The sequence below is a fragment of the Sparus aurata genome, chromosome 7, assembly GCF_900880675.1.
Source record: "Sparus aurata chromosome 7, fSpaAur1.1, whole genome shotgun sequence".
In the NCBI taxonomy this organism is placed as follows: Eukaryota; Metazoa; Chordata; class Actinopteri; order Spariformes; family Sparidae; genus Sparus; species Sparus aurata.
In genome coordinates, this window is record NC_044193.1 from 24,107,229 (window position 1) to 24,133,404 (window position 26,176).

Genomic DNA, 26,176 nt, shown 5'->3' on the forward strand with positions numbered 1-26,176 from the left:
AAGTTCAGGTTAGAGCTGGAGCTGATCCAGGAACATTTGGTGCTACAGCAGTATGATTCATTTAAATGATCTTGGTGAACACAAAGAGAACATTGTGAAACAGTACCCAATAGCGGTTAGCTTATAATAACCATATCGACTTACCAGGTATCCCCTCATCTTCGTCGTCACCATCGTTGTCGTCATCAGTTGTCACATAGCAGATCTCTCTCTCCCCTGTCCTCCAGTTCAGTCGCGCCTCCTCTTCATCGGACATCCTGACCTGCAGGCTGCTGCTACCTCAGCATGGCAACACTACACAGCTGAGACACAGAGCAGAGGTATGAATGAATGGAGGAACAAGCACAGATGCACAAAGTAAATGAATTTTTGAAGTACAGTAAAATATTTGTCTCTGTTCATCTGCCATCTGTCTCTCAGCGAACTAACAGTTCGGAGCTGTTCTCATGAGAGGAAAGATAGAGTTTCCCCCTTCCTGTTATAAGTGTTTCCAAACTGGCTTTATCCTCACGTCAAAGCCCTCTACACAGTATCATAGTGCAGGGTGATTTTGTGTAACTGAATCTGACATAACAAAACAATTAAGTACACTTGCGTAAACCTAAATGAATCACATTGATCACAATCCTGGTTTGTGTTGCCCAGTTCCAGTGCAGATTAAGATACTGAAGTTGAGAGAGAAAAGTGGATGATGCCTGTTCAGTATTCAGGGTCTGCATGTGAAGCTCTCGGCTAAAAGGTTATGAGCCACATGGTTTTGTCACTTGCCAAGACTTACAACTATTTCCTGGAACCTTTACTGACTAATCCCAAACACTCATCCTGACCTCAGGGGACAAACTCACCAAAAAATGAAAATCAAGTCATTATCTACTCACCCTCATGCTGATGGAAAGTCAGGTGAAGGTTTGTTATTCAAACAAACATTTCTGGAGCTTCACAGAAAAACATAGATCTTAGACTACAGACTCCTCAAGATCCCACATTGGTTGAAAAGACAATATTGATTAGCCCAATACAGTTGACCTCAACACTTTTAGCTTAGCACCTACAGTGAAAATTTCAGCTTTGAAAAGAGTGTTTTTAAGGTTTTTTTCAAATCAAATCTGGATCTTGGGGTTTCCTGAGACTTACATTATGCCTGTATGACAAGCTTTGTTTGGTCCCTTTTAATGATTAGTTGTTAAATAAAATGCTTTGAAATATTTGTGGACTACGAAACTTCACCTGACTTTATGGTATGAATTAATTTTCATTTTTGGGTGAACTTGCCCAATAAAAGTCAAAATATGTACGACTTCAACTTTTAAAAAATCTACTAAAACTCTCAACAGTTCTACAAATTATATAAAACATGTCTATGTGTTGTGTTGCAGAGATCTATAATCAGGTGAGCATGCTACTAAGCTAGTCCATGGCCACTTTGTCCATGGCCACTAACAGGCTGATTTGTTTGGAGAATGAATTGCCAATTCTTACATAATGCACCTTTAACCTAGTAATCATTTTCAGTATCACTCCAAAACTAAATTATTAGAATCGTGCCACTGCTTTTTTTTGTGATAAAAACCAAGTTTCCAGATTGGATCTGCCTGTTGAGATCTTTGGTAAGGACACGCGCCCACATCTTTAGATCATCACTAATCATACCTCATATTTAGGATAAGATGGGTCTAGTCCTGCATGTGGAATTTAATTTGTAACTATGACACCATGAGTCCCTGCTACCAACACAGTGACAGACAGAATGCCACTCATCACAGAGAGGTCTTTGTTCAATACAAACTATGCATGTTATGAAACAAGACGACGGTTAAAGTTGAGATCTAATCTAATCTTGAAGGATCATATGCTTTTGTTTTTCTTTAATGAATCAAAGCTATCAATGACATGAGCACTGAGCATCAAGAAGCGTATAGCGAAAGTGACAATGAGGCAAAATCTAAAAAGATATTTTTAAGCGGATATAGAGAACTTGCCTGTAGGGGAGATTTGTGATATATGCTCACCAATTTAACTTAATTCAAACATTCTAGGCAGTTACAGTTTGATGCATTTCCTTTCCTCAGGAGGATACAAAAATACTTTCACTCCTGCTGCACCCGTAGTAGCTTCCCTCCAGCGTTTTGAATTTACTAAACGACAGGACGAGAGCATTTTAAAAAAGGCCCTATGTGAGCAAGCGAGAGATGTAACAAGATCATGGCCGGCAGATGAAAGACGGACAGAGGGCAAATGTGCCACACAGAAAGACACATGGTGAGAGAGGTGGAGGCCTCTCAAGAGTTTCTACAATGCTTTTAGAGCTTTGTCTCACAGCAGCAGAAAAATCACACTCACATTACTCACAGGCTTTTCTCTGTGCCAGAGTGAAACAATCATAAACTGAAACCACAGACTGAAGCTGCGCCGTTCATTATCAGCTGTGGTTTGGTAAAAGCAAAGTTCTGCTCCTTCTTTGTTTTATAGCACTATAATTCAGTTACGTGCAAAAAGAATCAATCATTTCTAAAATTGCGTTCTTCAAAGCAATTACATAAGGAACAAAACAGTATGCAATAATCCACAGCAGCTTTAAAGAAACCTTGACACCACAGAATTTCTCGGCTGTTTAGAAAACAAAGACAGTCTCCATGCATTTTTTTAAATGAAACATAAATCGCATTCACAGAGGCCTTTGAATTATTGCAGTGGAACGTTTCCTGGCCTAAATCTACCACCATACAGAATAATCGCCTTGGTTAAATACAAAGGCTCTGAATAACTGCACTCCTCCTCAGATGAGCCCAGACACACAGAGGTATCACAGCAAGGTTTTACGCTTGATCACCTGCCAGCTCACCTTGCATAACATTACACAGCAGGTTACGCAACAGGTAGGCTCCAGCCAAGTTGACTTATTTGTCCGACAGGGGCAGTTTTAAATGCCTCATAAATCCAACCAAGCTCGACTTCATGTACTTGCTGGACTGAAAACCAGTAACCAAGGACCTGGTGAAGTCACCTTTACTCTGATGTCCTGGTTTCCCAAAGCACAACATACTTAAATGGATTTCAATATTTTATCCCATGCATCCTAAGCTTTGTTAAAGATGACTTACTGCAGGATTCTGCAGTGTAGGTAAGACGACAGCAGCAAGTTTGAAAGTCAAATAATCATCATGCTCTCATTCGAGTCTGTTCAGGTTCCAGGCAGTGAAATAAAACTACTGCTCATTTTTCTGTGAAACCTCCTCAATCAGCTTGAGGACTGTGTGAAGAGCACTCTGACCACGCACTGGCAATCACTGCTGCAGCACTGATCCTGTTTCCTGCTGTGGGTTAGGCAAAGATCAGATGGGTTAAAGAAACTAAGAGTTTGCTGCTGGTAGATTGCAGGACGTGACTTGTGGTTTTAGTTGCCCAAACATCCTACACAACATCCTCCCAAGGACTTTCGTGTGGCGACACAACCATGTGAGACTCTTTCCGCCTACACCATTGAAGATAAACAGGAGCTCCTTTAATCTTGGGAAAATCGTGCGCTGGGAGAACACCAGCTGCGAGACAACACGATCACGTTCCGTCTCATGAGTACAAAACACTGTCTCAGCTTGTAAGCCTTACCAATGCTGCGTTTTCTATAGAGGGCGGTCATTATTCACATGACAGTAAGAGGTCGTTTGAACTATAAAAACTGCTAAACTAAAGACCAATACTGTTGTTTTTCTGTCTGAAAAAAAGGTGGTAAAACTAGCTATTAATCATATGGGCAACATCAGAAATTAATACTGTTAAGTATCTCTACCTTACAGTAACATTTATAAAAACATTTACAAAATGTTCCTTTTATTTAAAGACACTACTATCGAGGGAACTGACACTAGGATACAAAATCCCTCTGAAAAGTTTATGTTGGCATAATAGCACACCAGCAGCTCTGTGAGGCTGTACTTACAGCTAAATGCTAATATTAGTATCACAACATGCTCATTCATGTCAATGCTAACATGCGGATGTTTAACATATCAACCATCATTACCATTTTTACATCACAATTAGCGTGTTTCAGCGTTTTTCAGCTCGGGTAAACTTGCTAAACTGCCAGTTGACTAGTTGCGGTTACATTGTTGTTCTGAAATGTCACGTTCAACTTCGCCAGTGACAATTTTATTCTCTGACTTAAGTCTCTTTCAAACTAAACGCAGGCTGAACAATGATCGGGTGCTACCTGAATGGAGACATATGGCTGAGGAGTTACACACCGATGTCTGGAATTTGAACACTCGTCATAGTACTGTGCCAGAAAACAGGCAAAGATGTATGTGTCATGTTTCTGACACAGTCAATCGAAGCTGGAGCCAATACACTCCTGGAGAGTCAGCTGACCTGAAAATGAACGCCAACTGTAACCTTGCCGGCTGAGGACAAAAGCCGATGTTAGTGGGTTTTTTTGTCGAGCATGAAAGTGGGATTAGTTTAAGGTGCAAACATGCTAACATTTGCCGATTAGCAAAAGACACAGAATACTGCTGAAGTTGATGAGAGTGAAGGAATTTTCTCATAAAACAAAGTACTTGAATCAAAATTTGGCCTGACACAAAATGTATTAACCTTGAGGGAGAACTGAAGGTGTGTGAACAGTTTCAAGCTTTAGAGACATTTCACTACAAACAAAGAATGTACACCTCATGGTTATGCAATTAGAAGAAAAGTCAGGGGTTCACCAAAGTCACTACGGTTCATCCACTGGCCACCATGAATATCTTAACAAAATGACATGGCAATCAGCCCTGTAGTTGTTGAGATATTCTGGATAAAAGCAGTGGATCGACAGACCTACAGACCTACATGGGAGTTTCCTCGTGCCATGCTGCACCCTGATCAGCAACAAAACCACTGCTGCTGACGGAGCATTTCTGTGTGTTGCTCACCGACATTTGGTGCCAACGCTTAATCTCACACACTGATTTATAAACTAGTTACCTGGGAACGTAACAAGATTATCAACCACAGACTGACCGCTGTTAGCAAAGAGCACTACAGTACATTTGGAAGAAGCACATTCTGTAGTTGGATCAGTGGCATTCTTATGTAAGATGCCAGAGAAGTGTTGGCTGCAGATTTTGGCTGAGAAGTCTTTATGTGGGCCTCTTACTGGCATGTGTGAACATACTGTTTGTGTATCCATGTCTTAGGCTGCAATTTAAAGCCAAGCAGAGCAACTATCTTAAACCTGACATGGAAAAACCTTTCACAAAAGGTCACATGGCCAAAAATATTTCCGGTACAAATGTAGATTGTACTTTCAGCTCATTTTAACATCTTAAGTCCTGCACAGAAGACTTTTTGACATTGTAGTGCGGTGTACATACGCTGAAAAAAAGTTTCTTGCTTAAATTACAAACAGGAAAACTTTCAGGATGCTCTCAAGAATCTTTCTTGTTAAAAAAAATGCCTAAAGCAACTTGACTTAACAAGCACATAGTCAAATGTAGGTCATGTGAAACTCCCACAGATGTACAGCTTGGTATTACCCTTCATAACTTGGAAAATCACATCTAGCCCAAATCCACTTGATTCATTGCCATCAAGCTTTATGTAACTTTATATAGCAGAGGAAAGCAGGCCAAACTGTTCATGTCAGGCATTCAGGCTGTAAAATAACTCTTATGTAAGATACAGCATATGTTTCCATACTCTGAGAAGCTCAACTGCATGTAGGTTAGACTCTTGGTTTTACATTTCTTCTTACCTGACATGACCTCTTTAACTACCTGGGGGTACTTAAAGAATTATTTGAGCACATTAAAATGTAATGAAATCATTCGGCTAGATTCACAGTGTCAAATGTACAAGCCCAGAGGTGAGTATAAATCCTTGGCAGTTTCAAAAAGAAAGCTTCATAAAAGTAGGATTTATTGCAGGGATGTTGCAATGGATTGCATGAGGCGGTTCTGTTCTGTGCAGGTGTTTGTGTTGCTGTGTCCTCCCTGTGTGAAAGCTAGATGTGTCGACTCCGCACTGATCATATATTCTACCTGCTTCCCAGGGTTCATCACAGGCCTTTCCTGTTGGTTTGACAGTGAACAAGACAGTTTACAGACTGAGGAAGTGAAAAGAGTTCAGTTGAATACTAAACCTAAGCTTTCCGGAATTTTAATGCAACTATTGCTCACAGCACAACGCAAACAACAAAGGCAGTTCAGCACGTCACCATAGACACTTCAAGTCAGTGTAAACAGGAAAACATGCAAGAGATGGATGTAATGCAAAGAAGTATGCATATTTTGTTTATCCAGGCAAGATGATACAATGCACGATTAAAGGTAAGGCTGCTGGCTTACAGTACTTCTCCATCTATCTCCTTTCAAGCAGCGTTCAAACATACAAAGACGTCATACCTTGGTTCATCATAGGTCACGACATATATCGATCGGCCAATATTGGCCTATCACAGATATATCAGTGTCAGCATATTTGTTGTCCCAATTGTGCTGATTATACATTTTTTAACCTTAAAACAGTGTCTTGTAACAGGATGAATAGTGTCTCTGTCTCAGACACTCTGCCCCATCACTTGAGTCTGCACTGTAACTATACTTCAGTGAGAGGGTTGGATCACAGCGTTACGCACATGTTTACTTCAGCATACAACTTTTCAACACATAACATTGTTATGATGTAATTAGTTTTGTTTGTAGTTAGCACTATAGCAAAACTAGCACAATACGCACATAGATCTTCATTTGTGCTAAAGCAATAACCATAAACTTGCAAAAACATTCAAACCACCTCTTTTAAAATACTCCTCACAGAGAGTGAAAAAAAGAAGAAAAAAGAAGAACTTTTCATGTTTTACACCATCTTACCTTACACAACCTCACACAGTCAGCGGGCCAAAGAGGCGTTCAAAGCGCATCTGAGTCAGCCAACCTTGCATTGTGGAGCGCTGCATTACTTTTGACGGGGCCAGACAGAGTAAGAGGCAATCTACATCCAGTGAATATGGCAGCAGGGCGGTGATGAGGGCGAAATATAAAAAGCGCAAAGAGAGGAATAAAAATAAGAGAGAGAGGCACGAAGGATGACGGGGGAGATGGACAGAGACGGGATGAGCTGTGGGAGAGAGGGGGTGTATGGAGACGCGGCGGGGGAGGGGAGCAGTCTAGCCTGTCTGGTGTCCTTAAAAAACACCCCATGGTCAAAGGGGGGAGGGGGTGAGATAACCTAAATTTCCCTCATAAAAAATAGGGCAACACTTAATGTAGCCTGAACCGGCAGGAGATCATGACATGGAATCAGAATATCTCAAGATACACGGACAGCTGAGTTTCATTATGAAAGTAGAACCTTAACTTTTTTGATTTCATTATCAGATACTCAAGTGGCTAGCTAAGTCTTTAAATGTTAGGGCAAAATAAATTATTAAGGTTTTGAAACTGTTTTGCACTTTTAGTAATAAGCTACTTCGGTTACATCTTCTCTCCTATTGATGCAGATTTTAAACCAGGAAAGACATCAGTTAAGACAACTCTGAGACAACATGTAGCCTCACATCCCGATAACAATATGATATTGAGATATCGCTTTGCCTTAATTTATTTGTTGCTTGTTGTGCTGCAAAATTGCTTTGGTTTGCATGACTTTAAGTTGCTACAGTTTGGTGCTTCACTGCATCCTGGAGGGAAACAGGTCTCGGCACATTCAGAGTTTTTGTCTGATTAGGGAATTACCTTAAGAGCAGTAGCCATGGGGAGACTGTGGACAGAGCCCAGACTATAATGACAATTACCTTATCCAGGGGGTCAGACTGATGTGTCATACATGCTTTAAATATTTATTCGGTGAGAGTATTCCTACCCCACCATTGCATATGTAATGCCTTTGTTTCAATAGAATCTGCATGTTATTGAAACTGAAACTGATCAGAAAGTTGTGAATGCACCATTCATTTCCAGAATACTTCACCTTCGCTTCAACCAATGTGATCCAACCTTAACAAATTATGTGTGCGGGAACTTCAACATTGAATAAGTCCGTTAAGTGCAAAGGTCTGTGAAATCTACAATTTAAATTCTTTTATATTCTTTAAATCTTCTTTTGATTTCTGATGAGAGTGCCTCTTTTCTCTAAAATGGTGTACTTCCTGTCTAGTAATGATGTAATATGACATCACACACCTTGGACTTTATGTTCTGGTACATTCTGGTTCAACAGGGGCGAAACATACATACAGCCTCTTACACATCACAGCCACAGCTCATCGTATAAACTGAGAACAACTGAAATTACATGTTTAATGGATGAAATATAGGAGACGTTACACTTCATATGTGCACCCACAGAAACCATGTAATTACCTCCTGAAAGATAAGGGAGGGAGAGGGAGAGAGAGGGAGAGAGAGGGAGAGGGAGAGGGGGAGAGAGAAAGAGAGAGAGAGAGAGAGAGAGAGAGAGAGAGAGAGAGAGAGAGAGAGAGAGAGAGAGAGAGAGAGAGAGAGAGAGAGAGAGAGAGAAATAAAAACGAATTATAAAGGAGGAGGGCAGCAAGACAGCTGCTTGCATAAGCTGCGTTACATAAGATCTTGCTAATAATGCCACTGTTCAGCTTACTAGAAAAAAAAGTTATACAAGATATATGCCAAGATGCACACACACACACTTATACCCTCTATGCTCGCTGACACACATTCTCGTGCTCCTCATCTCAACCTAAACTCAATCTAAGCCTCAAAACAGCTCTTTGAAGAAATCAACGAAAGACAAAATGTCCTCACTGTAGAGGTCTGGGCTTGAAAACAGTGTCACAAATACGAGACCACAAGCAAAACACACACGCTTACGACGGCCGGGTAACGTGGATTCATACGTCAGAGGTGGTGAACATTGTGTACCAGGGCCTCATTATAAAACCTGCAGGAGCTCAGAGCAGATTTAAACGAGGGGGGGAGGAGACACATTGAAAGACAGGGGTAAAGGGGGTAAAGAACCTTGAACTTACTTAAAATGCCTGATTGGGCACAATCTGAGATCCATTTAATTGCAACACCATTGGAATTCAGGGCTATATCTAAAATGTATTTCCCTTGTACCTCACCTTCACATGAAAAAGGAATAAATAGCCACTGTTGAACAAATCAACTGTTTTAACTGTCTGAGATGTGACTGGGAGAATACACAACAGCAGGAAGAGAAAAAGCTGAAAAGCTACAGCTCCAGAATTAATTAGATTAGTGTCAGCCATTCCTGTAGCCTCAATTGTCTTTAGTCAGAAATCATTTCTTTTCATTTACTACCATTAACAACAGATTAGTGTCCTCCTTTGATAGACTCAGTAGCAGCCCGACAGACTGATGACGCACCGCGCCAATGGCTGTGGAACCGCCCATTTCGAAAATGCAGGTCATTTGCAAGAATAATAAAGCCCTCCAACGCTGCAGTTTATGACTCTGAAAATAGATATTGTATAACACCTTTCCTTTTATATTGGACTGGCTTACAAACTTAGAAGATCTGCATCACATCTCCTCGCTTGTGTAACAGAATTACACAATACTGAAGATCATCTTTATCTAATGTGTGTCAGTGCAGCTAGTTGTAATTTTTAGGTTAAAGTCTCTGTGGTATATTTATCACATTCAAATTCTTAATATTTGCTGTACTGTTATTTTACTGGTGAGGGGGAAAAGGGACGGGATATTCCAATTGATCCTTTCTCATAATAAAACGTTAGGCTATAATATCACATAATATCAATATTACATTCACTGCAAGATGCTAAGTGTATTTAAACTCTATGGAAACAAAAAGTATCATTAAAAGTTAAAAGGTGTTTCTTACAAACAAAGAGCTGTAGCACGCCAGGATTATAGTTTTTCAGCCCCGCTATGGATGTGGTGGTAGGGATGACAATGCTGGGCTGTTGGTCGGTCCATCATTTTTGGTTAATGACTAAATACCAGCAAAACTCAAGACAATCCCGTCAACATCAACTGTACTTTGTGTTTGCTAATTAGACAATAAACATGGCAGACATTAGCAATGTTCCAACATTGGGGGCATAGCATTTTTGTTAGGTTGCACTAATTGGTAACCTAAATATTGAATTTGAACCCTTAAAAACCAACACAGTTCTAGTTATTGCCAAAAAACAACAACATTTCCTTCAGTCTTATGCTCATTGTGTAGTATCTGCTTTGTTACTTAATATAAAACACATAATAATATACATAATATCAAACAACACACTCAAAAAGCCAGGTCACAGAGTTAATCTAAATTTGTCCAGAACCAAGCTGAAAGTGTCTGACTTGTAACTGACTGTATATACCTCCTGCACCTGCAGCCTGCTGCATCTCACTTGGATGCAAACTGCTTTTCTAATTCGGCCCTTGAAGCTGTAAATACCTACCACAAGTACAAGTTTATTCAGGATTAGCCTGCATTGAACACTTTGGCCGAGAGGTCACACACACAAATTGGTGTCCTGGATCAGTGAACAATGCTGACCTGAACCCACTCGCCTCAGAGGATATTTTTAAACGGGTAAACCCCTCGAGGCAATCCCACCTGCGTGTCATTTCAAATCCCCGCCCACCTAAGCTTCCTTTGGACTGCAGCATCTGAGCTCAATTTAACAAAGACAACTAGAAGAGAAGAAACACCCACCCTCCAAGGATCGCACCTCTTGTTGCAGAGCTTCACAAGCCAGTGAAGACACAAATTAAATTCTTCTAAATTCATTGAGTTATTGACAGTCAAAGTCTAAACACTATGTTCATTTTTGTTCCAACGTCTGTTGCAGAACATCAGATGAAGAGATTTAGCACAAAGTAATGCAGAAGCTCGCACACTATTGATCAGCACTCTGAGTCCATCTAGATGAACGGGGAGGGGTCAAGAAGCAGCGAGGGGGGATCGGAAATCATTGTGCAAGTTGAACTCCGATTGGACCCTGCTGGCTGCTCTCCAGCCTATCGGTGAGGGTGCAGCGGGTTCATTGAGGTTGTTTCGGGTTCACACGGGGACAGTGGTGGGGAAGGGTCTCCTCTGGATAACCTATAATAACCTTGACCACTAGAGGAGGTATCTTATTATGCTGGCTGCCAATACACTACTGCAGAGGAATGGCTTCAGGTTGACAAGAAGAGACTGGAAAAGCTTACATTTGTGGCTGAAAATGATATTTTTCTTCATATCATTTACAATAATTATGATTATTTATCCAATGTTCTGTCAAGGTGTGTGAGGTGTGAGATCTTAAGATGACTCAGAACTTTAACAGGGATCAATCATGAGCTTCACTCCAAGTCACGAGTCAAACATATGGTGCAGAAAAAACTGTTTCAAAAGTGTTGACAGCTGAACCCAAACGTGTTTGTGTGTGTGTGGTTTTTTTTTTACATACAGAGGTTATGTTTTTTACCCGTCCGTTTGTTGGACGGTTGGTTTGTCAGCAAGATTACACAAAAACTACCAAACGGATTTCCACAAAACTTGGATGAAGGATGGGTCTTGACCCAGAATAGACCCAATTAACTTTGGTACGGATCAGGACAAAGGGATGGAACCTGGAATTTTTTATTTTGTTTCATAAAAAGGTGTAAGAATTTTACTTGAAAACAACAAATTATCATTAGACTGTGAAGAACAGTTTTAAGTCATGTTGTCTTTGTATTGTGTTGCAGGGATATTGGTGCGTTGTGCTCCCAGTTTGAATCACTAGGTGAATGGTTAACCGAGCTAATTAGCTGACAGCAGTTAGCGGTTACCCTGGTGATATGTTGCACCCTGATTGTTTGGAATATGAGTTCGACAGGTGGCCAATTCTTACATATTGCACCTTTAGGATTGTGATATAGGGCATTTTCTCATTATTTCATTAATAACTCAGGAAACGATACATGGATCTTGATGAAAAAAAAAAAATCAGGCCTACTCAGGTGGCTGGTATGTATGAGTGAGCAATAAAGTGGACTGCTAGGCCTTAGTGGAGGTATGCCAGTACTCAGTGCCATTCTAGATTAAATTATTTCTTTTAAAATCCCAGCCATTCACCGCTTCCTGCCCTTGAGATTCATACATTTGCCTTTTTTCTCTATTCTAGCTCATTTTTAAACTACATTTATTTGGGTAAAGTACTGGTGCTTGGACAGAACTTGACTTGTTACATCTTGGGAAACTCACGAAAACTGGGATGGACATTTTTCATTACTTTATTGACCAAATGATACATTGCAAAATGACTGAGTATGAAAATAATAATTAACTAATCATTCCTACACATGTATTGATGTGCAGGCGAGCGTGGTCGAGGCACGGCTGCGAGAGAGAGAGAGAGATGTGGAGAGGGCTCAGGAGAGCAGCGCAAAGTGAGCGACTGACAGAGCTGGCACCAAGTTAGTAATCACTGTCTCCCTTTATATGCAGTAGTGTGCTGGACCTCAGATGGGAGATGCACGGGAGGGCAGAAGGAGGAACTGCAACGAGACGGACGAGCCGTGTTCGGTCCCGTTGCAATGCATTATTGTGTAGAAGTGGTTTGAGCAAAATAAAATAAGGCTTAAATCATCAGGCTTGTACTTGCGGAGATAACCCACGGTAGCACAGAAAAGGCTACAATTGAATCTACCATTCAATCAGGGAGGTTACTATTAATATAACCATCAACAGTTGCAAAACTATGAGCTACCTCATTAGTGAACCACGTTCCGACCCGAGCTTAATCATTAATGGGAAAAAAACAGAGTCTGGAGAGTTAAACAACGGTGGCCCAGCATTATCTCTGCTCATCATGTGGAAGAGAGTGTGTAGCAAAACACTTTTGGACCATCAATCTGTTTTACATTTATGTGGCAACATATGTCTCTGGACTTTGGCATTCAAGCTTTCAGTAATATTTAGCACTGTGGAGCAGCTGCAGAGAAGTCTGGGCTCTGACAGCTGTTCTGATTCCCATTTGTTCCAGTTGGATAGATGAACAGGTTCACATTTAACCTGCTACTCAGCAGCACAGTCAGTTTGGCTGCTCTTACATAATTATCACCACGACAACTCAGACATGTTTGTTTCCATGATAAGCAATGACTTCACATACAGGCCAGCAGAGACAAAGATACATAGTCTGTGTTGACGTTTAGGGTGGATCGACAGCGTACAGGTGCACACAGTTTATACACACACCTGAGGCTGCTGAGTGACCCTCATATAACACATGGTACTTAAAAGGTGAGACACATATGACATTACTGAAATAACAAATGAATTCAAACAAGAACATTAAGGTGACGTGCAACACACACACACACACACACACACACACACACATGCATACACAGAATGCTATAATTTAGATGGAGACAGAGATGAAAATAAGCAAGATGACAGATGAGCATGAGGTGTCACCGTGGATACTGGTAAACACATGACTAATGTCAACATGAGCAGGTGCATCCACAGACACACACACACACACACACACACACACACACACACACACACAAATACCCATGTAATAGGAGACAGCCTGGGTTATCCGAGTTCACTGGTCAACAAGTGCAACATCAACACCGACACCTTATGTAATTTAAACACACACACACACACACACACACACACACACACACACACACACACACTTAAGATATAACAGGTCTCCAAGAATCTTGAATATTCACTTCACATAGTTGTGTCACTGATATTTAAGAGACCAAATACACATGATCTGATAGCATGTGCGCACATGTTATGTAACCGTCGCACAGACAAAGCTGCTCCATAGCAACACGCACTCCTAAAGACTAAAGAGCCATTATGTTGAACAGAAGGCACACAAAGAGACATACAATTGCTCTTCTATATTAATCAATTGATATCTTTATCACTAGAAAATGAAACTGCAACTTTTTTGATGATCAGATAAAGTGTTTCACTCTTTTTTTGACCAAAAATGCCCAAAAAACAGAGAATGAAAATAGTCAGCTGAAGTAAAAGCAACTTTGCGTGGTCATAACATTAACTGAAAGTTTAGTTTTCTTATATTATCCAGGAGACCATCGTGTTTTTACATAGAGGTTTGATGGGAATTTGAATTAAAAATACATGTTACAACTTTATCTGCCCTCATGAAGATTTACAGAAGAAGGACAGCAAAAAGGTTCATGTAGTCCCAGAGAAAGATGCACACTCTCTTTTCAGAGAGATCTAGTGCTAAAATCCAAACTCAAGCAGGCTTGTGTTCATCATTAAAAGCTGCGACTCTGGGAGGATGATTGAGCACGTGTTGAGAAAGATGTTGTTAAATCATTAAAAGTTTAAATATTCCCTCCAGGATGAGGCCCTGAAGGGAGTTCATAACTCCAGCTTGTTAGTCTTTCCATTAAACAAAAATAGTCTGGAGGCAAAATAGGCAATTGCATGTGCTGTCATTTACCTTATTTCAGCTGACAGCCCACACACAGCCTTGAGGTGTAACACTCATCTGCGTACATGCGCCCTCAGAACTTACAAATGCTGCTGCTAAATGAACAGTTCTCACAACACAGAACTCACTGTTCAACACTTCAATAACCACTTCACTTAAGAAAGAAAAGCTGTAGCGCTGGGTAATAAATCGGTAAAATCGATTATACAGCTGCCGCTCCCCATGGGCTCCCATAGTTAATAGTAGGCTCTGCCCTCCCCCCGCATTGACTTTCCACAGAGAAAAAAACATAACAACATGGCAGCAAGCCAAGAGTTTGTTCCTAAAAAGTCAGTGTCTCATTAGTAGTTCGGTTTTGAAGTGTCAGACCTCAAACAAGCCACGATCCGCTGCAAAGTTTGTTTAAAGGCTGTTGCAACTAAAGGCAGTGGACCAACCCATTTATTTAAGCATCTCAAACAGACGCCTGCGTCATAGTGGGACACTTGTTGTTCACTATGAGATGCACAAGGCCGCTGCAGCCCACAAACACCCGCTAAAAAGCAGCCAACATTAGCGGAATCATTTCATCATTGTGTCCTGTATGAGAAGAAAGGGGCTTTTTTCAAGTGAGTTTGAAGGTGCACTGTTTAAAATGGCAGGGCAATTTTGTTTACAATAAATAAATGCTTTTAATTATTTCTTTGTCATTTCTAGTTTGTTTTTAAGAAGGAAAAAAAATTCTAAATCTAAATCAAGTTTGGTGTAAAAAAATCGGATATTCAATTTTTAGGCCCCAACGCTCAGCCCTAAAAGCTGATTGATCACATTCCACCAGACTCCACCTTCTGCATTAAAGCAAAATGAACAATGTTGTAATGTTAAAAGGTTTCTAACAAGCTTAACCAACTGAAAATCGGAATCGCAAGAAATTCTTTTTAAAACTCCTTTTAGCTCATTTAGGACGCACTCACACTTGGCCCAGTAGCTCTGTACTGTGCTGAAGAATGATTGTCCCTAATCCCCAGTTCCCCCCGCTGGCCTGCACTCACATTGCTCCGCCCCAGACAAGGCCTGAGTACAGTTACCTCTTGTACATACGCCATCCGGTCGTAATACGACACATACCTGATTTTACGTCATCATAAAGTGTCCCATAGTTTACAAAGGCACGATCGCGATTGTGGAGAGGAATGGTTGCATCAATTATACTTCATGTCAATGTTGCGTACCTGTGCTCAGCCTGCGCGTGAGCAACTACATCGTGCTGAAGCACACCTCTTCCAACTGAGCCAGGGCCAAGAGTACGCTGTATGGAGCGCTCACACTAGTCAAACAAACCAGACTTTGGGGGTCAAACGTGCTTGGGGGCGCGCAGGTGGTCGAGTGGTTAGAGTGCATGCCATAAACGCAGCCGACCCCGGTTCGATTCCGGCCGGAGGTCCTTTGCTGCATGTCACATCCCCCTCTCTCTCCCATATTTCCTATCTGTCTACTGCTTAATAAAGGTGTCTATGCCAGAAAAAATCTAAAAAAAAAAAAAAAAAAAAAAAAACGTGCTCTGGCACAGTACAGATTACCTAGTGTGAGCGCCTTTAGCTTTCAACGATCGTGGAGTGTCACAGCTCTCCTCATCGGCTCACATAGGCCAAATTCTGTATCAGACCACAGAATAAATGGCTTGCTAGCTGCTGAGGACATACATTTCTAAGCTGGTGGAGACCAAACCAAGAGCTACAAATACAGAATTAGTATTTCATGTTGAGGATAAGCATTAAACTTGGTGGGTGTGTGGACTGAAACAAAACTCCCTCACAGGGCCAGTGCTGTAGTTTGTTGTTGCTTAATGGCACGTTGCTGTGAGCGAAAACTCGACACACTGATTGAGCCACGACCACTGGAATCAGGTGATTTCACCACAAAATACTAGCTTGTGTGACCAGGCCTTAAAAGGTTGATTCACAGGTTTTCTTAAGCCTGTCTTCAAACAATATTCAGATGTCAATACATAGGCCTACATCCCCTTACAGTCATTTTAGAGGCGGTTGATGGAGCTGGTCTTGTGTTACTGTTTTATCCAATACCTCATTTGAACAAACCAAATGTAACAGATAGTGTAACAGTTCAGTTGTGAGACCAATCCTCCCAACTCCAGTATTAGACAGGTATATGCATGTAAAATACACAATGTACAGCACGTCAAAGCTGTAACATGTAAAAGGCCCTATGCTGTATCTTTTCCTTTTCCCTTTATAGTTTATGATTCTGAGACCAATCAGAAAAAAACAGGGATTCATCTTTTCTCAACATTTCTCACTTCTCTTGATGAAAGATAAAAATCAGTAAGATGGAAAACTAGAAATCCCTGCCCAGGGACATTCGTCTCCCATTAAAGATTTAAAAGTTGTAGTAAGTAAACTAGGGAAGTACTGTAGTAGGTCAGACACACAGCGGTCCGCCCACTCCTTAAAAGTTTTAAAGAATGACTAAAACATGAGAAGCAGGGAAGGTCGGAGTCTTAGTTGCCCTACATTTCTCCACTCATTCCTGCCCCTTGACCGATTCAGTGGTTTAAACCCTCGGGCCATAAGGAGAGAGGGTAAAATTGTCACTACATCTCTACTTGAATCTACACTCCCTGCTGTGAGATGTCAGTCTTCTGTGAATATGAGCAGTGGAGGTCAGTCGGTCTGCTCTGCGCAGCATCCGTTATTAGTGTTTGACAAGGAGTGTCGGTCAAAGAGACAGTCCTCCCCCACTGTTTGAGGTTTCACACTGGTCCGACATCCTTTTTATCCTCTTCTTTCCTTGCTCTCTGTATCAATACTCAAATAGTTGTGGTTGTCTCCCTCTTTGTGCATCTCAAACACTTAAGGATTATCTCTCTATAAAAGCAAGAAATCTCTGTCTGTCTGTGTGTATGTGTATGTGTGTGTGTGTGTTCCTCAAATATCTCTGAGGATCAGGATCAGACTGACCTGAGACTTTCAACATGGCTGCTGCGTGGTTCAGTGGTGTGCAACTAAGCTGCTTGGACTGCAATGATAATGTGAATAAATTATTTCATAAATGCTTTACAAATTCTGCAAGCATTGTCCACCGGAGCCACCACAGTCACGTGCGCACCAGAGCCAATCACTGCAGAGCTCAAGCCCACGACATACCTTAAAAAACAAGCGGATTTATACCTGCAGCGGCGCGAGCTGGACCGGGATTTTGCCGGCGGTTCCGTTCCGTTCTGTGCATCTAAACTGACTGTTGTGGATTAATGAGATTAAACAAGTCCAAGTCTGTTCGGGTCTAAATCCAAAAGTAGTCAAAAACAGCCAATTATATCCCTGACGTCCCACCTTCAAACACAGCCTCATTTGGCCATCCATGAAAAAGCTACTTAACCTCCCACTTTTCTATAGGAATACATGCTTCCTACGGGCAATGCACTAGTCTTGTTTTATGATCTTGAATATGAATCACACGCATCTGCTTTTGTTGTACACACACATGCTCATGTTTGTGGTCTTTTTCTGTATTCTATATATAAAGTCTTGTTCTCGTCTTCACTGTGCTGGTCTGCTGTAAACCTCATATACAAAATGTTGTTTAATAATGTCTGTTTTTAAATAAAAGACAAAGCTACAGCCGTAAGGCAAAGCTTTTACATTCTTTGCACAGGACTTTACATTTTACACCGCAGGGCTGATCTCTTCTTTAAAACTTTGCTCAGGTGTTTCAGGATGCTTTTTCTTTGTTTTTTGTTTTCCAACCTTGATTGGTTGATTGTATTGACACATTTACGTCATTCTTTACTTTCTTCTCAATTTTAACTAAATGCAATTCTAACACGAACTTTCATTAAGCCTGAAAAACCATTGTGTAATGTGAAGCTACCAAACTACGTTCCTGGAGTTCTCTGAACAAAACTTAAATATTAAAGCTGCTGTAAGCATTCATTTCTCATTGAAATAAGTGTTAAATAGCTCTTAATTCCTATTTATTCAGTGTCTTGGCGAGTATTCCATGTCTCCTCTCCCCCTCCTCATGCAGTAAAAAGAGAAGACATTACATGCGTCCCGAAATATTTAGGGAGACAACTTTCTTTGCTGCGATGTGAAAACGAAATATCTCTCTCATTCACATTCTACCTTCTAATAGTTGCAACCTTCGTCCATTCATTGCCATTACTGGCCATGCTTTTAGGCTGTTCACACGCAGTTCCTCCCCTCTCACAGACAAACACAGGAAATCTCATCTGATGTTCATCTTCCATTAATGTGCATCAATGTCGAGCTCTCTACCCCTCAACCTCCCCTCCCGCCCTCCCTCCCTTCCATCACTCGTCTGCTGTTTTGAGCACTGTGTTCCTGTACTCAGCCACCCGCTGGGCTCGGTAGCAGGAACAGACCGGAGGAGTGATGTAAGGATGAAGGGAGGGTTGAGAAGGAGAGCGCAGAAGCATCCCTTTCGAAATCTGCGACTGAAAATCAAGAAAATTACAGATCGAGCTAAGTGCATCAGACATTTATAATTTTCTTCATCGTTCTGAACTAAAATGATCCTTTCATGGGAAGAAAAGAAAATTGGATAGAGCACAGTTCAAAATGAGGGACCGTTAAGAGACCATAAACATGATCGGAAGTGACAACTTTGTCTTTGATTTGGGAGTTTGCACCATGAAAACATTATCAAATATGGCAGCCTATAATTTAAATCTTTGAAGTAGACACAGATATGGTCTCCGAACCATGGTTGGTCTCTGGGTTCAAAGTATCGACAGTATGATGTAAATAAACTTGACAGATGGCGGCAAACATGCACTGCAGCCTTCACACCAACACACAGGGTCTCGCTCCATAAAAAAAACATCTCTGACACCAACTTACTGCAGGTTTAGAGCAAACTCTACAAAGATGACAGTAAACACATTCTACACTAAACATCTTATTTTTTTCCTCTGAAGGTTGCCTCATAGAATGAGCAAAAGTAAAAAAAAAAAAAAAAAGACAAAGGCAAAAAAGAAAGCAGGAGGGTTTCATCAGCTCAGGTTACGTCTGGCTGGGCCAGTTTGCTGGATACCTGATCCAAGGTCAGATTAGATGAACAAAGTCTCTGAATCAACACTGACAGCCGAGGCAGACAGAAAAAGGCATGAGAATCAGACTATCAGAACATAATCTTCCTGCCACGGGTTGTTCAGCTTTGGTACTTGGAACCAAAATGCCTGATCAGCGTCACAAAAGTCGGCCCCGAAAAAGACTGAAGAGTGAAAGCGGCAATATTCACAGCCAGTAATCCAAGGAAAACACACTCAAAGACTTTTAGCAGGTAGCATTCAATGTGCATTCTAATATCACATATACTGTAATTACATTTTATATAAAAACTGATGAAAGACAACAGATCATGTTTCCTTGGCAGCAGGGTAAAGAAACGTAAAGCTTCAACCCTTAATGTTTTTGTTGCAGAAAACTCAAGATCAAGCAAATGCTTCTGTCCAGCTGCCTTTTTCCTCAAACAGACAGAAATCCACAGTAAAGGCAACACTCACAGTAACCTCAACTGACCACAGTGCACTGCAGCCAGAAGTCATGTTGGGCATCGATTAAAGAGCACATCTGTCTTTCTCTCCGCTCCCAGTATCACTCTCTCCTCCTGTATAGAAACAATTCACACCCCTCTCTGGGGGTTGTAAAAAGAGATTCTGGGAAATGGAGGAAAACACTGAAGTATATAGAGGGAAAGTGAGCACATCACAGAGGAACTCTAATCACATGTTAGATAAAACTGGGGAGTTATACCTGAAATCTTGCAGGTACAATTCAGCTGCTTTTGTTCTTCTTACAGTAGATATTTTGTCTGATTTAACGAAACTAATAAAATCAAGAATGGCCCATCGACAGTGCCGCTGACAATACATATCCCATTAAGACATAACACTGGGCCATTATGCTCCATAACAAGGCTGTGGAACTGGCACACATAATGGAATGAAGGCATAATCTAAGTCATTACTTACACCTGTGCTCTCCCTGCTGTTAGACTAACTGCATTGGAAAAGCTTTAAATACGACACTAATGCCTAACAGCATTGTAAGTCTGAGGATTGACTTGACTTAATCACTGTTTAGCCTCTGCCCTCTGTGATAACTTTTGTTGCTTTTCAACTTCTGACTTCCCCCAAAATACGATACAAACACCCACACGTCTCGCAGTTGGTTGAACTGGCACCATCACACGTTTTCAGTTCTCAGAGGAACTAAACATGCCCGTTCACTCTGGTGACCTGAATGCAAGCTTTGCCCCCACGCTTCCTGAACGCTCCACGGCTGACACACTACAGCGCCAGTGTGTTGGAAATAGGCGGAAGTACACTTTGATTAAATGGCATGGCTCAGTGTTTTCACCGCCTGCAGGGACTCCACTGAAGTTTACAGGTCGTCAGGAGAACGTCACTTTAAGTCCCACTTGTAAGCAGTACTTGGAGCAGTGATCTGACGCCTTTTTTTTTATCTTCAGTTTTCTGTTTACTTTTGGTGTCGTGCACCAGGAACGCTCCAAAGGTGGCAAGTAGGACATTTCAGCCAGGAAATTCCGACCTCCAATACTGATTGCAATGCAGCACTGGGCCACGATCGCACATTTGCATATCCAAGTGGATAAAAATGTCTTGCCGGTGCCAGATGTGGGCAGTGCGGGACGTAAGGCACACAGGACGAAGTTTGCTGGTTTTCTATTAGTTGTGGCTGCAACTTCGCCAAAGCTGAACTCCACGCGAAGCCAAGTTGCAGATTTTCTTCACCTGCTGGCCCTGCCCACAACTTCCACTTTTCTTTGCTTAATAGAAGTTTTACAAACAAACAAAAAAAACCTACATAGATAAAAAAAAAAAAAAAATGCAGAACAGAAAGAGTCAAAACGGATCTTGTTTGCAGTTCTTGGTGTCCTGTCAACAGTGCAATGTCTCTTTGGGCCACAGAGGAATTTTTCACTGCAATACTGCGAAAAGCCACCATGTCAGATTGGTAGCAAAGCTGAGCAGCACCCTACCATCGCCTGGTAATTTAGGTGATTTAGATCTTTTTTCAATCTGTCCTTTGCTTCGCTGTTGCTTCAAAGGTGCTTCACTGCTGAATCAGTGAGGCACCTTTTCAAGTCTTTCAAGTCTGAGGCATGTCTTCAGCTCTTCTACGGGATCTGCTGTCAAGCATTTCACTCTCATTCATGCTAACTTTCAACCAAAATAAGAGGGATCACCCACACACACACACACACACCTGCTGCCTCTCTCTTCCCCCGAGCATCTACATCAGCACAGTCGCATCTCTGCCAAGTGTTGACATATGTTCAACTGTGACCGGCGATGACCACCTAACTTCCTGTTTCCCACCTCAAATCTTTGTGGTTACATCAGCCTAGCTGTGGGTGAGTGCTGGGTGTTCCGGCAGGTTGTCTGCTCAAATGCGAGGGTGCTATATTGAGCCGTGGGCAAACCTCCAGTCTGCTCTTTAACCCCTGAACTCCTCGAATGCCACCCCGGGGCTTCGCTTGAGCACAAAAAGTTCACTACATTAATCTGGCTAAATTGAACACAACTTCAGGGGAAGCAGCAGCTGCTGCAGACCAGATCATGACTCATTTAAGTGATTATGGAAATGTAAGGCACCTAAACTTGACATTAGAGCCTGAATTTACATAACTCTTTACATAAGCCACTTCCTATTTGGTTTGCCCTCGCAGCCTGGCTGACTGTTAGGTAACACTGACACAAACTGGGCGCTCATTGGTTTTCAGCGGGGCCATTTAACCCCGCAGATGTGTCAGCTGTGTCTGCCTGCAGCTGCTCTCAGCCCCGCCGCGGTCATGGCTCGTTCCGCGGGGCTCGTTGTGAGGGAAAAATAATTTAATAAATAATAAAATTAAATAAATAAATAAATAAATGAGAAAGAGAGAGAAAAGCAGCGTGCTTGCTTGTTTCATAACACGGAAGGAGGCTGCAACAGCAATGCAGAGCAGGAGGGAGCGGAGGAAACACAAGTGCAGCCCGCTCCTCTTTTGTCTGGAGCCTAATTGACGCTCCGCAGCCAGTAAAACGCAGACAGAGAGGAGAAGAGAAGAGAAGAGAAGAGAAGAGGGTGTTGAACAGACAGGAAACATGTCCACGCCGGCGTGTGTCTCTCACCTTCCGTCCTCCCGGTTTGTGCCGCGCCGAGTCCCTCCAAGTGAGAAGCTTTTTGTGTTTGGGAAGTGGTAATGAGGTGCGGGGCAGGCTCGGCCGCTTTCACTCATTCATCAGTTTTCTGGCTCAAAGAGGAGGGTCGCTCCTGTGGGTCCCCCTGCACGCGCTCCGCACGAAAAAGGCATTACGAAAGTTCCGGAAGTGCACGAGCATCCAAAGTGTTGGGGGGTTAGTGGAGATACAGAGGCTGCACACACAACAACAACAGAAGAAGAAGAAGAAGAGCAAGTTCTGATTATTATTATTATTATTATTATTATTATTATTATTATTATATAACTAACAGGCTGTTCAGGTTTTGTTATTTTTGCCGGTAATTTCCATAATGTATTTTTATAATGAAGGCCATTTTAATTTTTTTATATATATGGTATACGTTTTAGAAGCTCCTTTCCCGGCCTGATTGTCCACTTTCCTGTGTCTATACATGTACATATTTATACACACACACACACACACACACACACACACACACACACACACACAATAGTAAAATAAAACGTACAGTTGAACATTCAAATTTGGATGGAGTTATGCTGGAGAGTCCATGATGTCACTAATCTCTGCAGTTCAACCAAAATGGAATTTCAGTCATTACCTACTTTTTAAACAACTGAAGTAGGCGGGGACTGGGAAATAATGGCTGAAAAAAAAAATGACTCCCTACAGCTTGGCACATGTAAACCAAGTCCCTGTTATATTGCAAATTGATTCCACAGGATATCATGTACACCCTTTAAGAAGAAAGTTTCTCTGTAGCTGGTAAGCTAACAGTGTTAGCACGCACCCTGTCTGAATTGGGTGCACATGCTCAACCAGGCATCAAGGCTGTGGAATCACATCTTTTCGACTCAGTTTGGGATCTCATGGGTTTGAGTAGATAATGACTGGCTTTTCATTTTTGTTTGAACTTATCCTTTACTAAAAAACAAGTTAATTCTACTTGCCATTGTTAAGTATGAACACAGCACAATTAAGTAAATCCAGCAGATATATATTAAACGAATTACAACAAAGGTTTGGACTAGTGGTCATACAGCCATATTAAGTAAGATCAGTCTGTCAGATTGGACTGTTTGTGTATGAACGGTTACAGTAACGGAAGACAGATGTCAATAGAACTCAGTCTTTACAAACACACGCAGCCCCGAAGTAGAAGAGCGTTGATTTGAACTAAGAAAACATTAATTTAAAAAATGACATTATCAAATTAACTTAATGGAAGAGACCACTGATATGATGTGTGAGCTTCTGTGAGGTCGGTCCACTCACGCAGCTGTTTAAATGTTTGCTGATTGGACTGACATTTACCGACTCTCCTGTTGGTCTTGTTGCACCTGTTAGAGAAGCACTGCTTTCGCTTCTTTTGTTCTACAAGGTGTTGGATAACTTCACGTGGCTGCTGCTTGATGCTGCAGTCGGACCTGAATGGACTCTCATTCATGGGGGACAATCCACGCGTCAAACACAGGTGTGACCATGATAAGCGGTGGCTTTACTCCATTCAAGTGCTCTGGGTTTGTGGTTTTGTGCACACTGGCGCGAATTACAGCTAGATTGAGAATAGCCGTTACACCTGCATTTTCTTTTTTTCCTTTTCTTTCTTTTTTTTTTGTACTTGGTTGTCTCTTTTTCACTTGTTAAAGTTCAGCAGGGTGAGACCTGAGTGAGATGAACTATGTGTGCCTTCGCTCTCTAGGCAGGAGGCAAAAGCAAATTTGACTCTGCCCTTTCCAGAATAAATGAGTGAAATTTGGTTTGACAGCGTAGGTGGAGATCTTTCAGGCCCGAGCTCACCCATGACCAAATTGGACCAAACCACTTCAATTATCAGACAACAAGTAGATGGTTTTTTTTTTTCCATGGGAAAATCTTCAGTGGTGATTGTTCTCCACTAAACAGTGGGCAGTGTGATTGTTTCCAAATGACGAATCACACGAAAACATCCCTAGAAGAAACACGGAAAAACGAACGTCTCTGAGATTTTCACGGCAAGTTTTCAAAAGTGTGTGTGGGACTTTCAGTTTCCTGGATTAAAGTTGAACTAAAAACCGAGAGCATCGCTAAATAATTTCATACTTTAACGAGCCAAAGTCCTGAAGGGAGGGCTATAGAATGGTGTGATACGATATCATGATTTTGAAAGGCCGTGTTCACTAAACTTTTAATTAGGTTCTTGAAGCTGAAGTCGTGACTGATCCCGCTTCATGGGATACATTTAAAGATATCTCGAGGGATTTAGCTTGATCTTCACTTTAGATTTAAACAAGTGAATAAATCCCTCTAGACTCTAAAATCTTATTCTGACTAACTCTTAGGCTTCAGGCCTATGCACCAAATATCATACCCAGTTGATGCTCTTGCTGTTGCCAAAAGGTACAAACCAGTGGTGCATTCCATCACTGTCTGTCTGTTTTCAGATGGTCAGGGACTGAAAAACAATAACAGTGTCATCTCAAATCAAAACACACTGTCTATAAGGCCACCTCAGCTATGAATGTCAAGACCTAAGAGACTGTGTTATGAGTCCAGTCAGCCGGTGGACATCTGCACACCTCTCTGCCCTGATGAGTGAACATACAGTAACATTATGTATCTAACCTTTCTCTGCTCTACACCCCCTCTTCCCTCATTCATACAGTGCCCCCTGTTGGGCAGCGGTCCACAGTGCTTTGCATAACGGTGGGTTATGCAACTTTGGCTGTGGGGAGTGGCTGACAAGAATGAGATGGAGGCCAGTTTGGGATTGCAACTTGAATGCATTGTGTGATTGATTTGAGTGTATCGGTAGAATGAATGTTAATGGGAGCAGATGTGGTGACAACAACCAGTGCTTGTGATTTATCAGTGCACAACAACACATCACAAGACTCCCAGTGTGAGACAAGCCTACTGAACCTTTTTATATTAATATTAGTAGTAGTAGGATTTCCATTAAGTCATCACCCATGATATAATAGATATAAACAGCATAGACATTATAATCAAAGTCTATGTATTAAGTAGTGAGTGAACTGGCTCAGGCAGAAGCAACAATGCCTATAGATGCCCGTCCTGCATTCTCATCAATTGTAGCCACCCTCCAGCATTATGAAGAAAACAACCCACTTGTAACCCTCAAAAATAGGAAATTGGAAACCATTCTTCATGAGAACTGGAAGTGAATTACACATTAAATATGAATCTATATTGACTCCATTTAATAATTTAACTCCAACAATAAAAAAAAAACACGTTTTAATCCCATCTCAAAAAAGCTTTTTCTACAGTAAGTCTACAAACACCTCTCGCGTCGTGTTTTCACTCCTTTTTAATTAAACAAACAAGTGTTTCAATACAAATATCAATATAAATAGACTTCATAGCTGATACAAGAAGAATTCACCTTAACAGTTAAAGCATTCATTTTGAAAGAGTTCCTGGGCATGGAAACTATAAGCACATTTCCGAAGTTCAGACTCGAGGGACTTGCAATGACAGCCCGCCATTAGACTGAGTTTGATCCCTGGACCAGAGGACCAGTGAAGCAAAGCAGATATATACTGCGGCCACTTCCTAAT

General features: G+C 41.5%; 1 protein-coding gene across 1 annotated transcript in view; it reads right to left on the reverse strand.

The window, feature by feature from the left end:
- LOC115584722 (helicase ARIP4-like) overlaps positions 1-22,725 on the reverse strand; it is a 74,056-nt gene extending 51,331 nt beyond the window's left edge. Inside the window, exons 1-2 of the mRNA XM_030422339.1 lie at positions 22,560-22,725; positions 145-302 (exon numbers count right to left, since the gene is read on the reverse strand). Coding sequence (XP_030278199.1) covers positions 145-256 — 112 coding nt within the window. The 5' untranslated portion in view covers positions 257-302; positions 22,560-22,725. The remainder of the gene's footprint in view (positions 1-144; positions 303-22,559) is intronic.
- Positions 22,726-26,176: the final 3,451 nt, after the last annotated feature.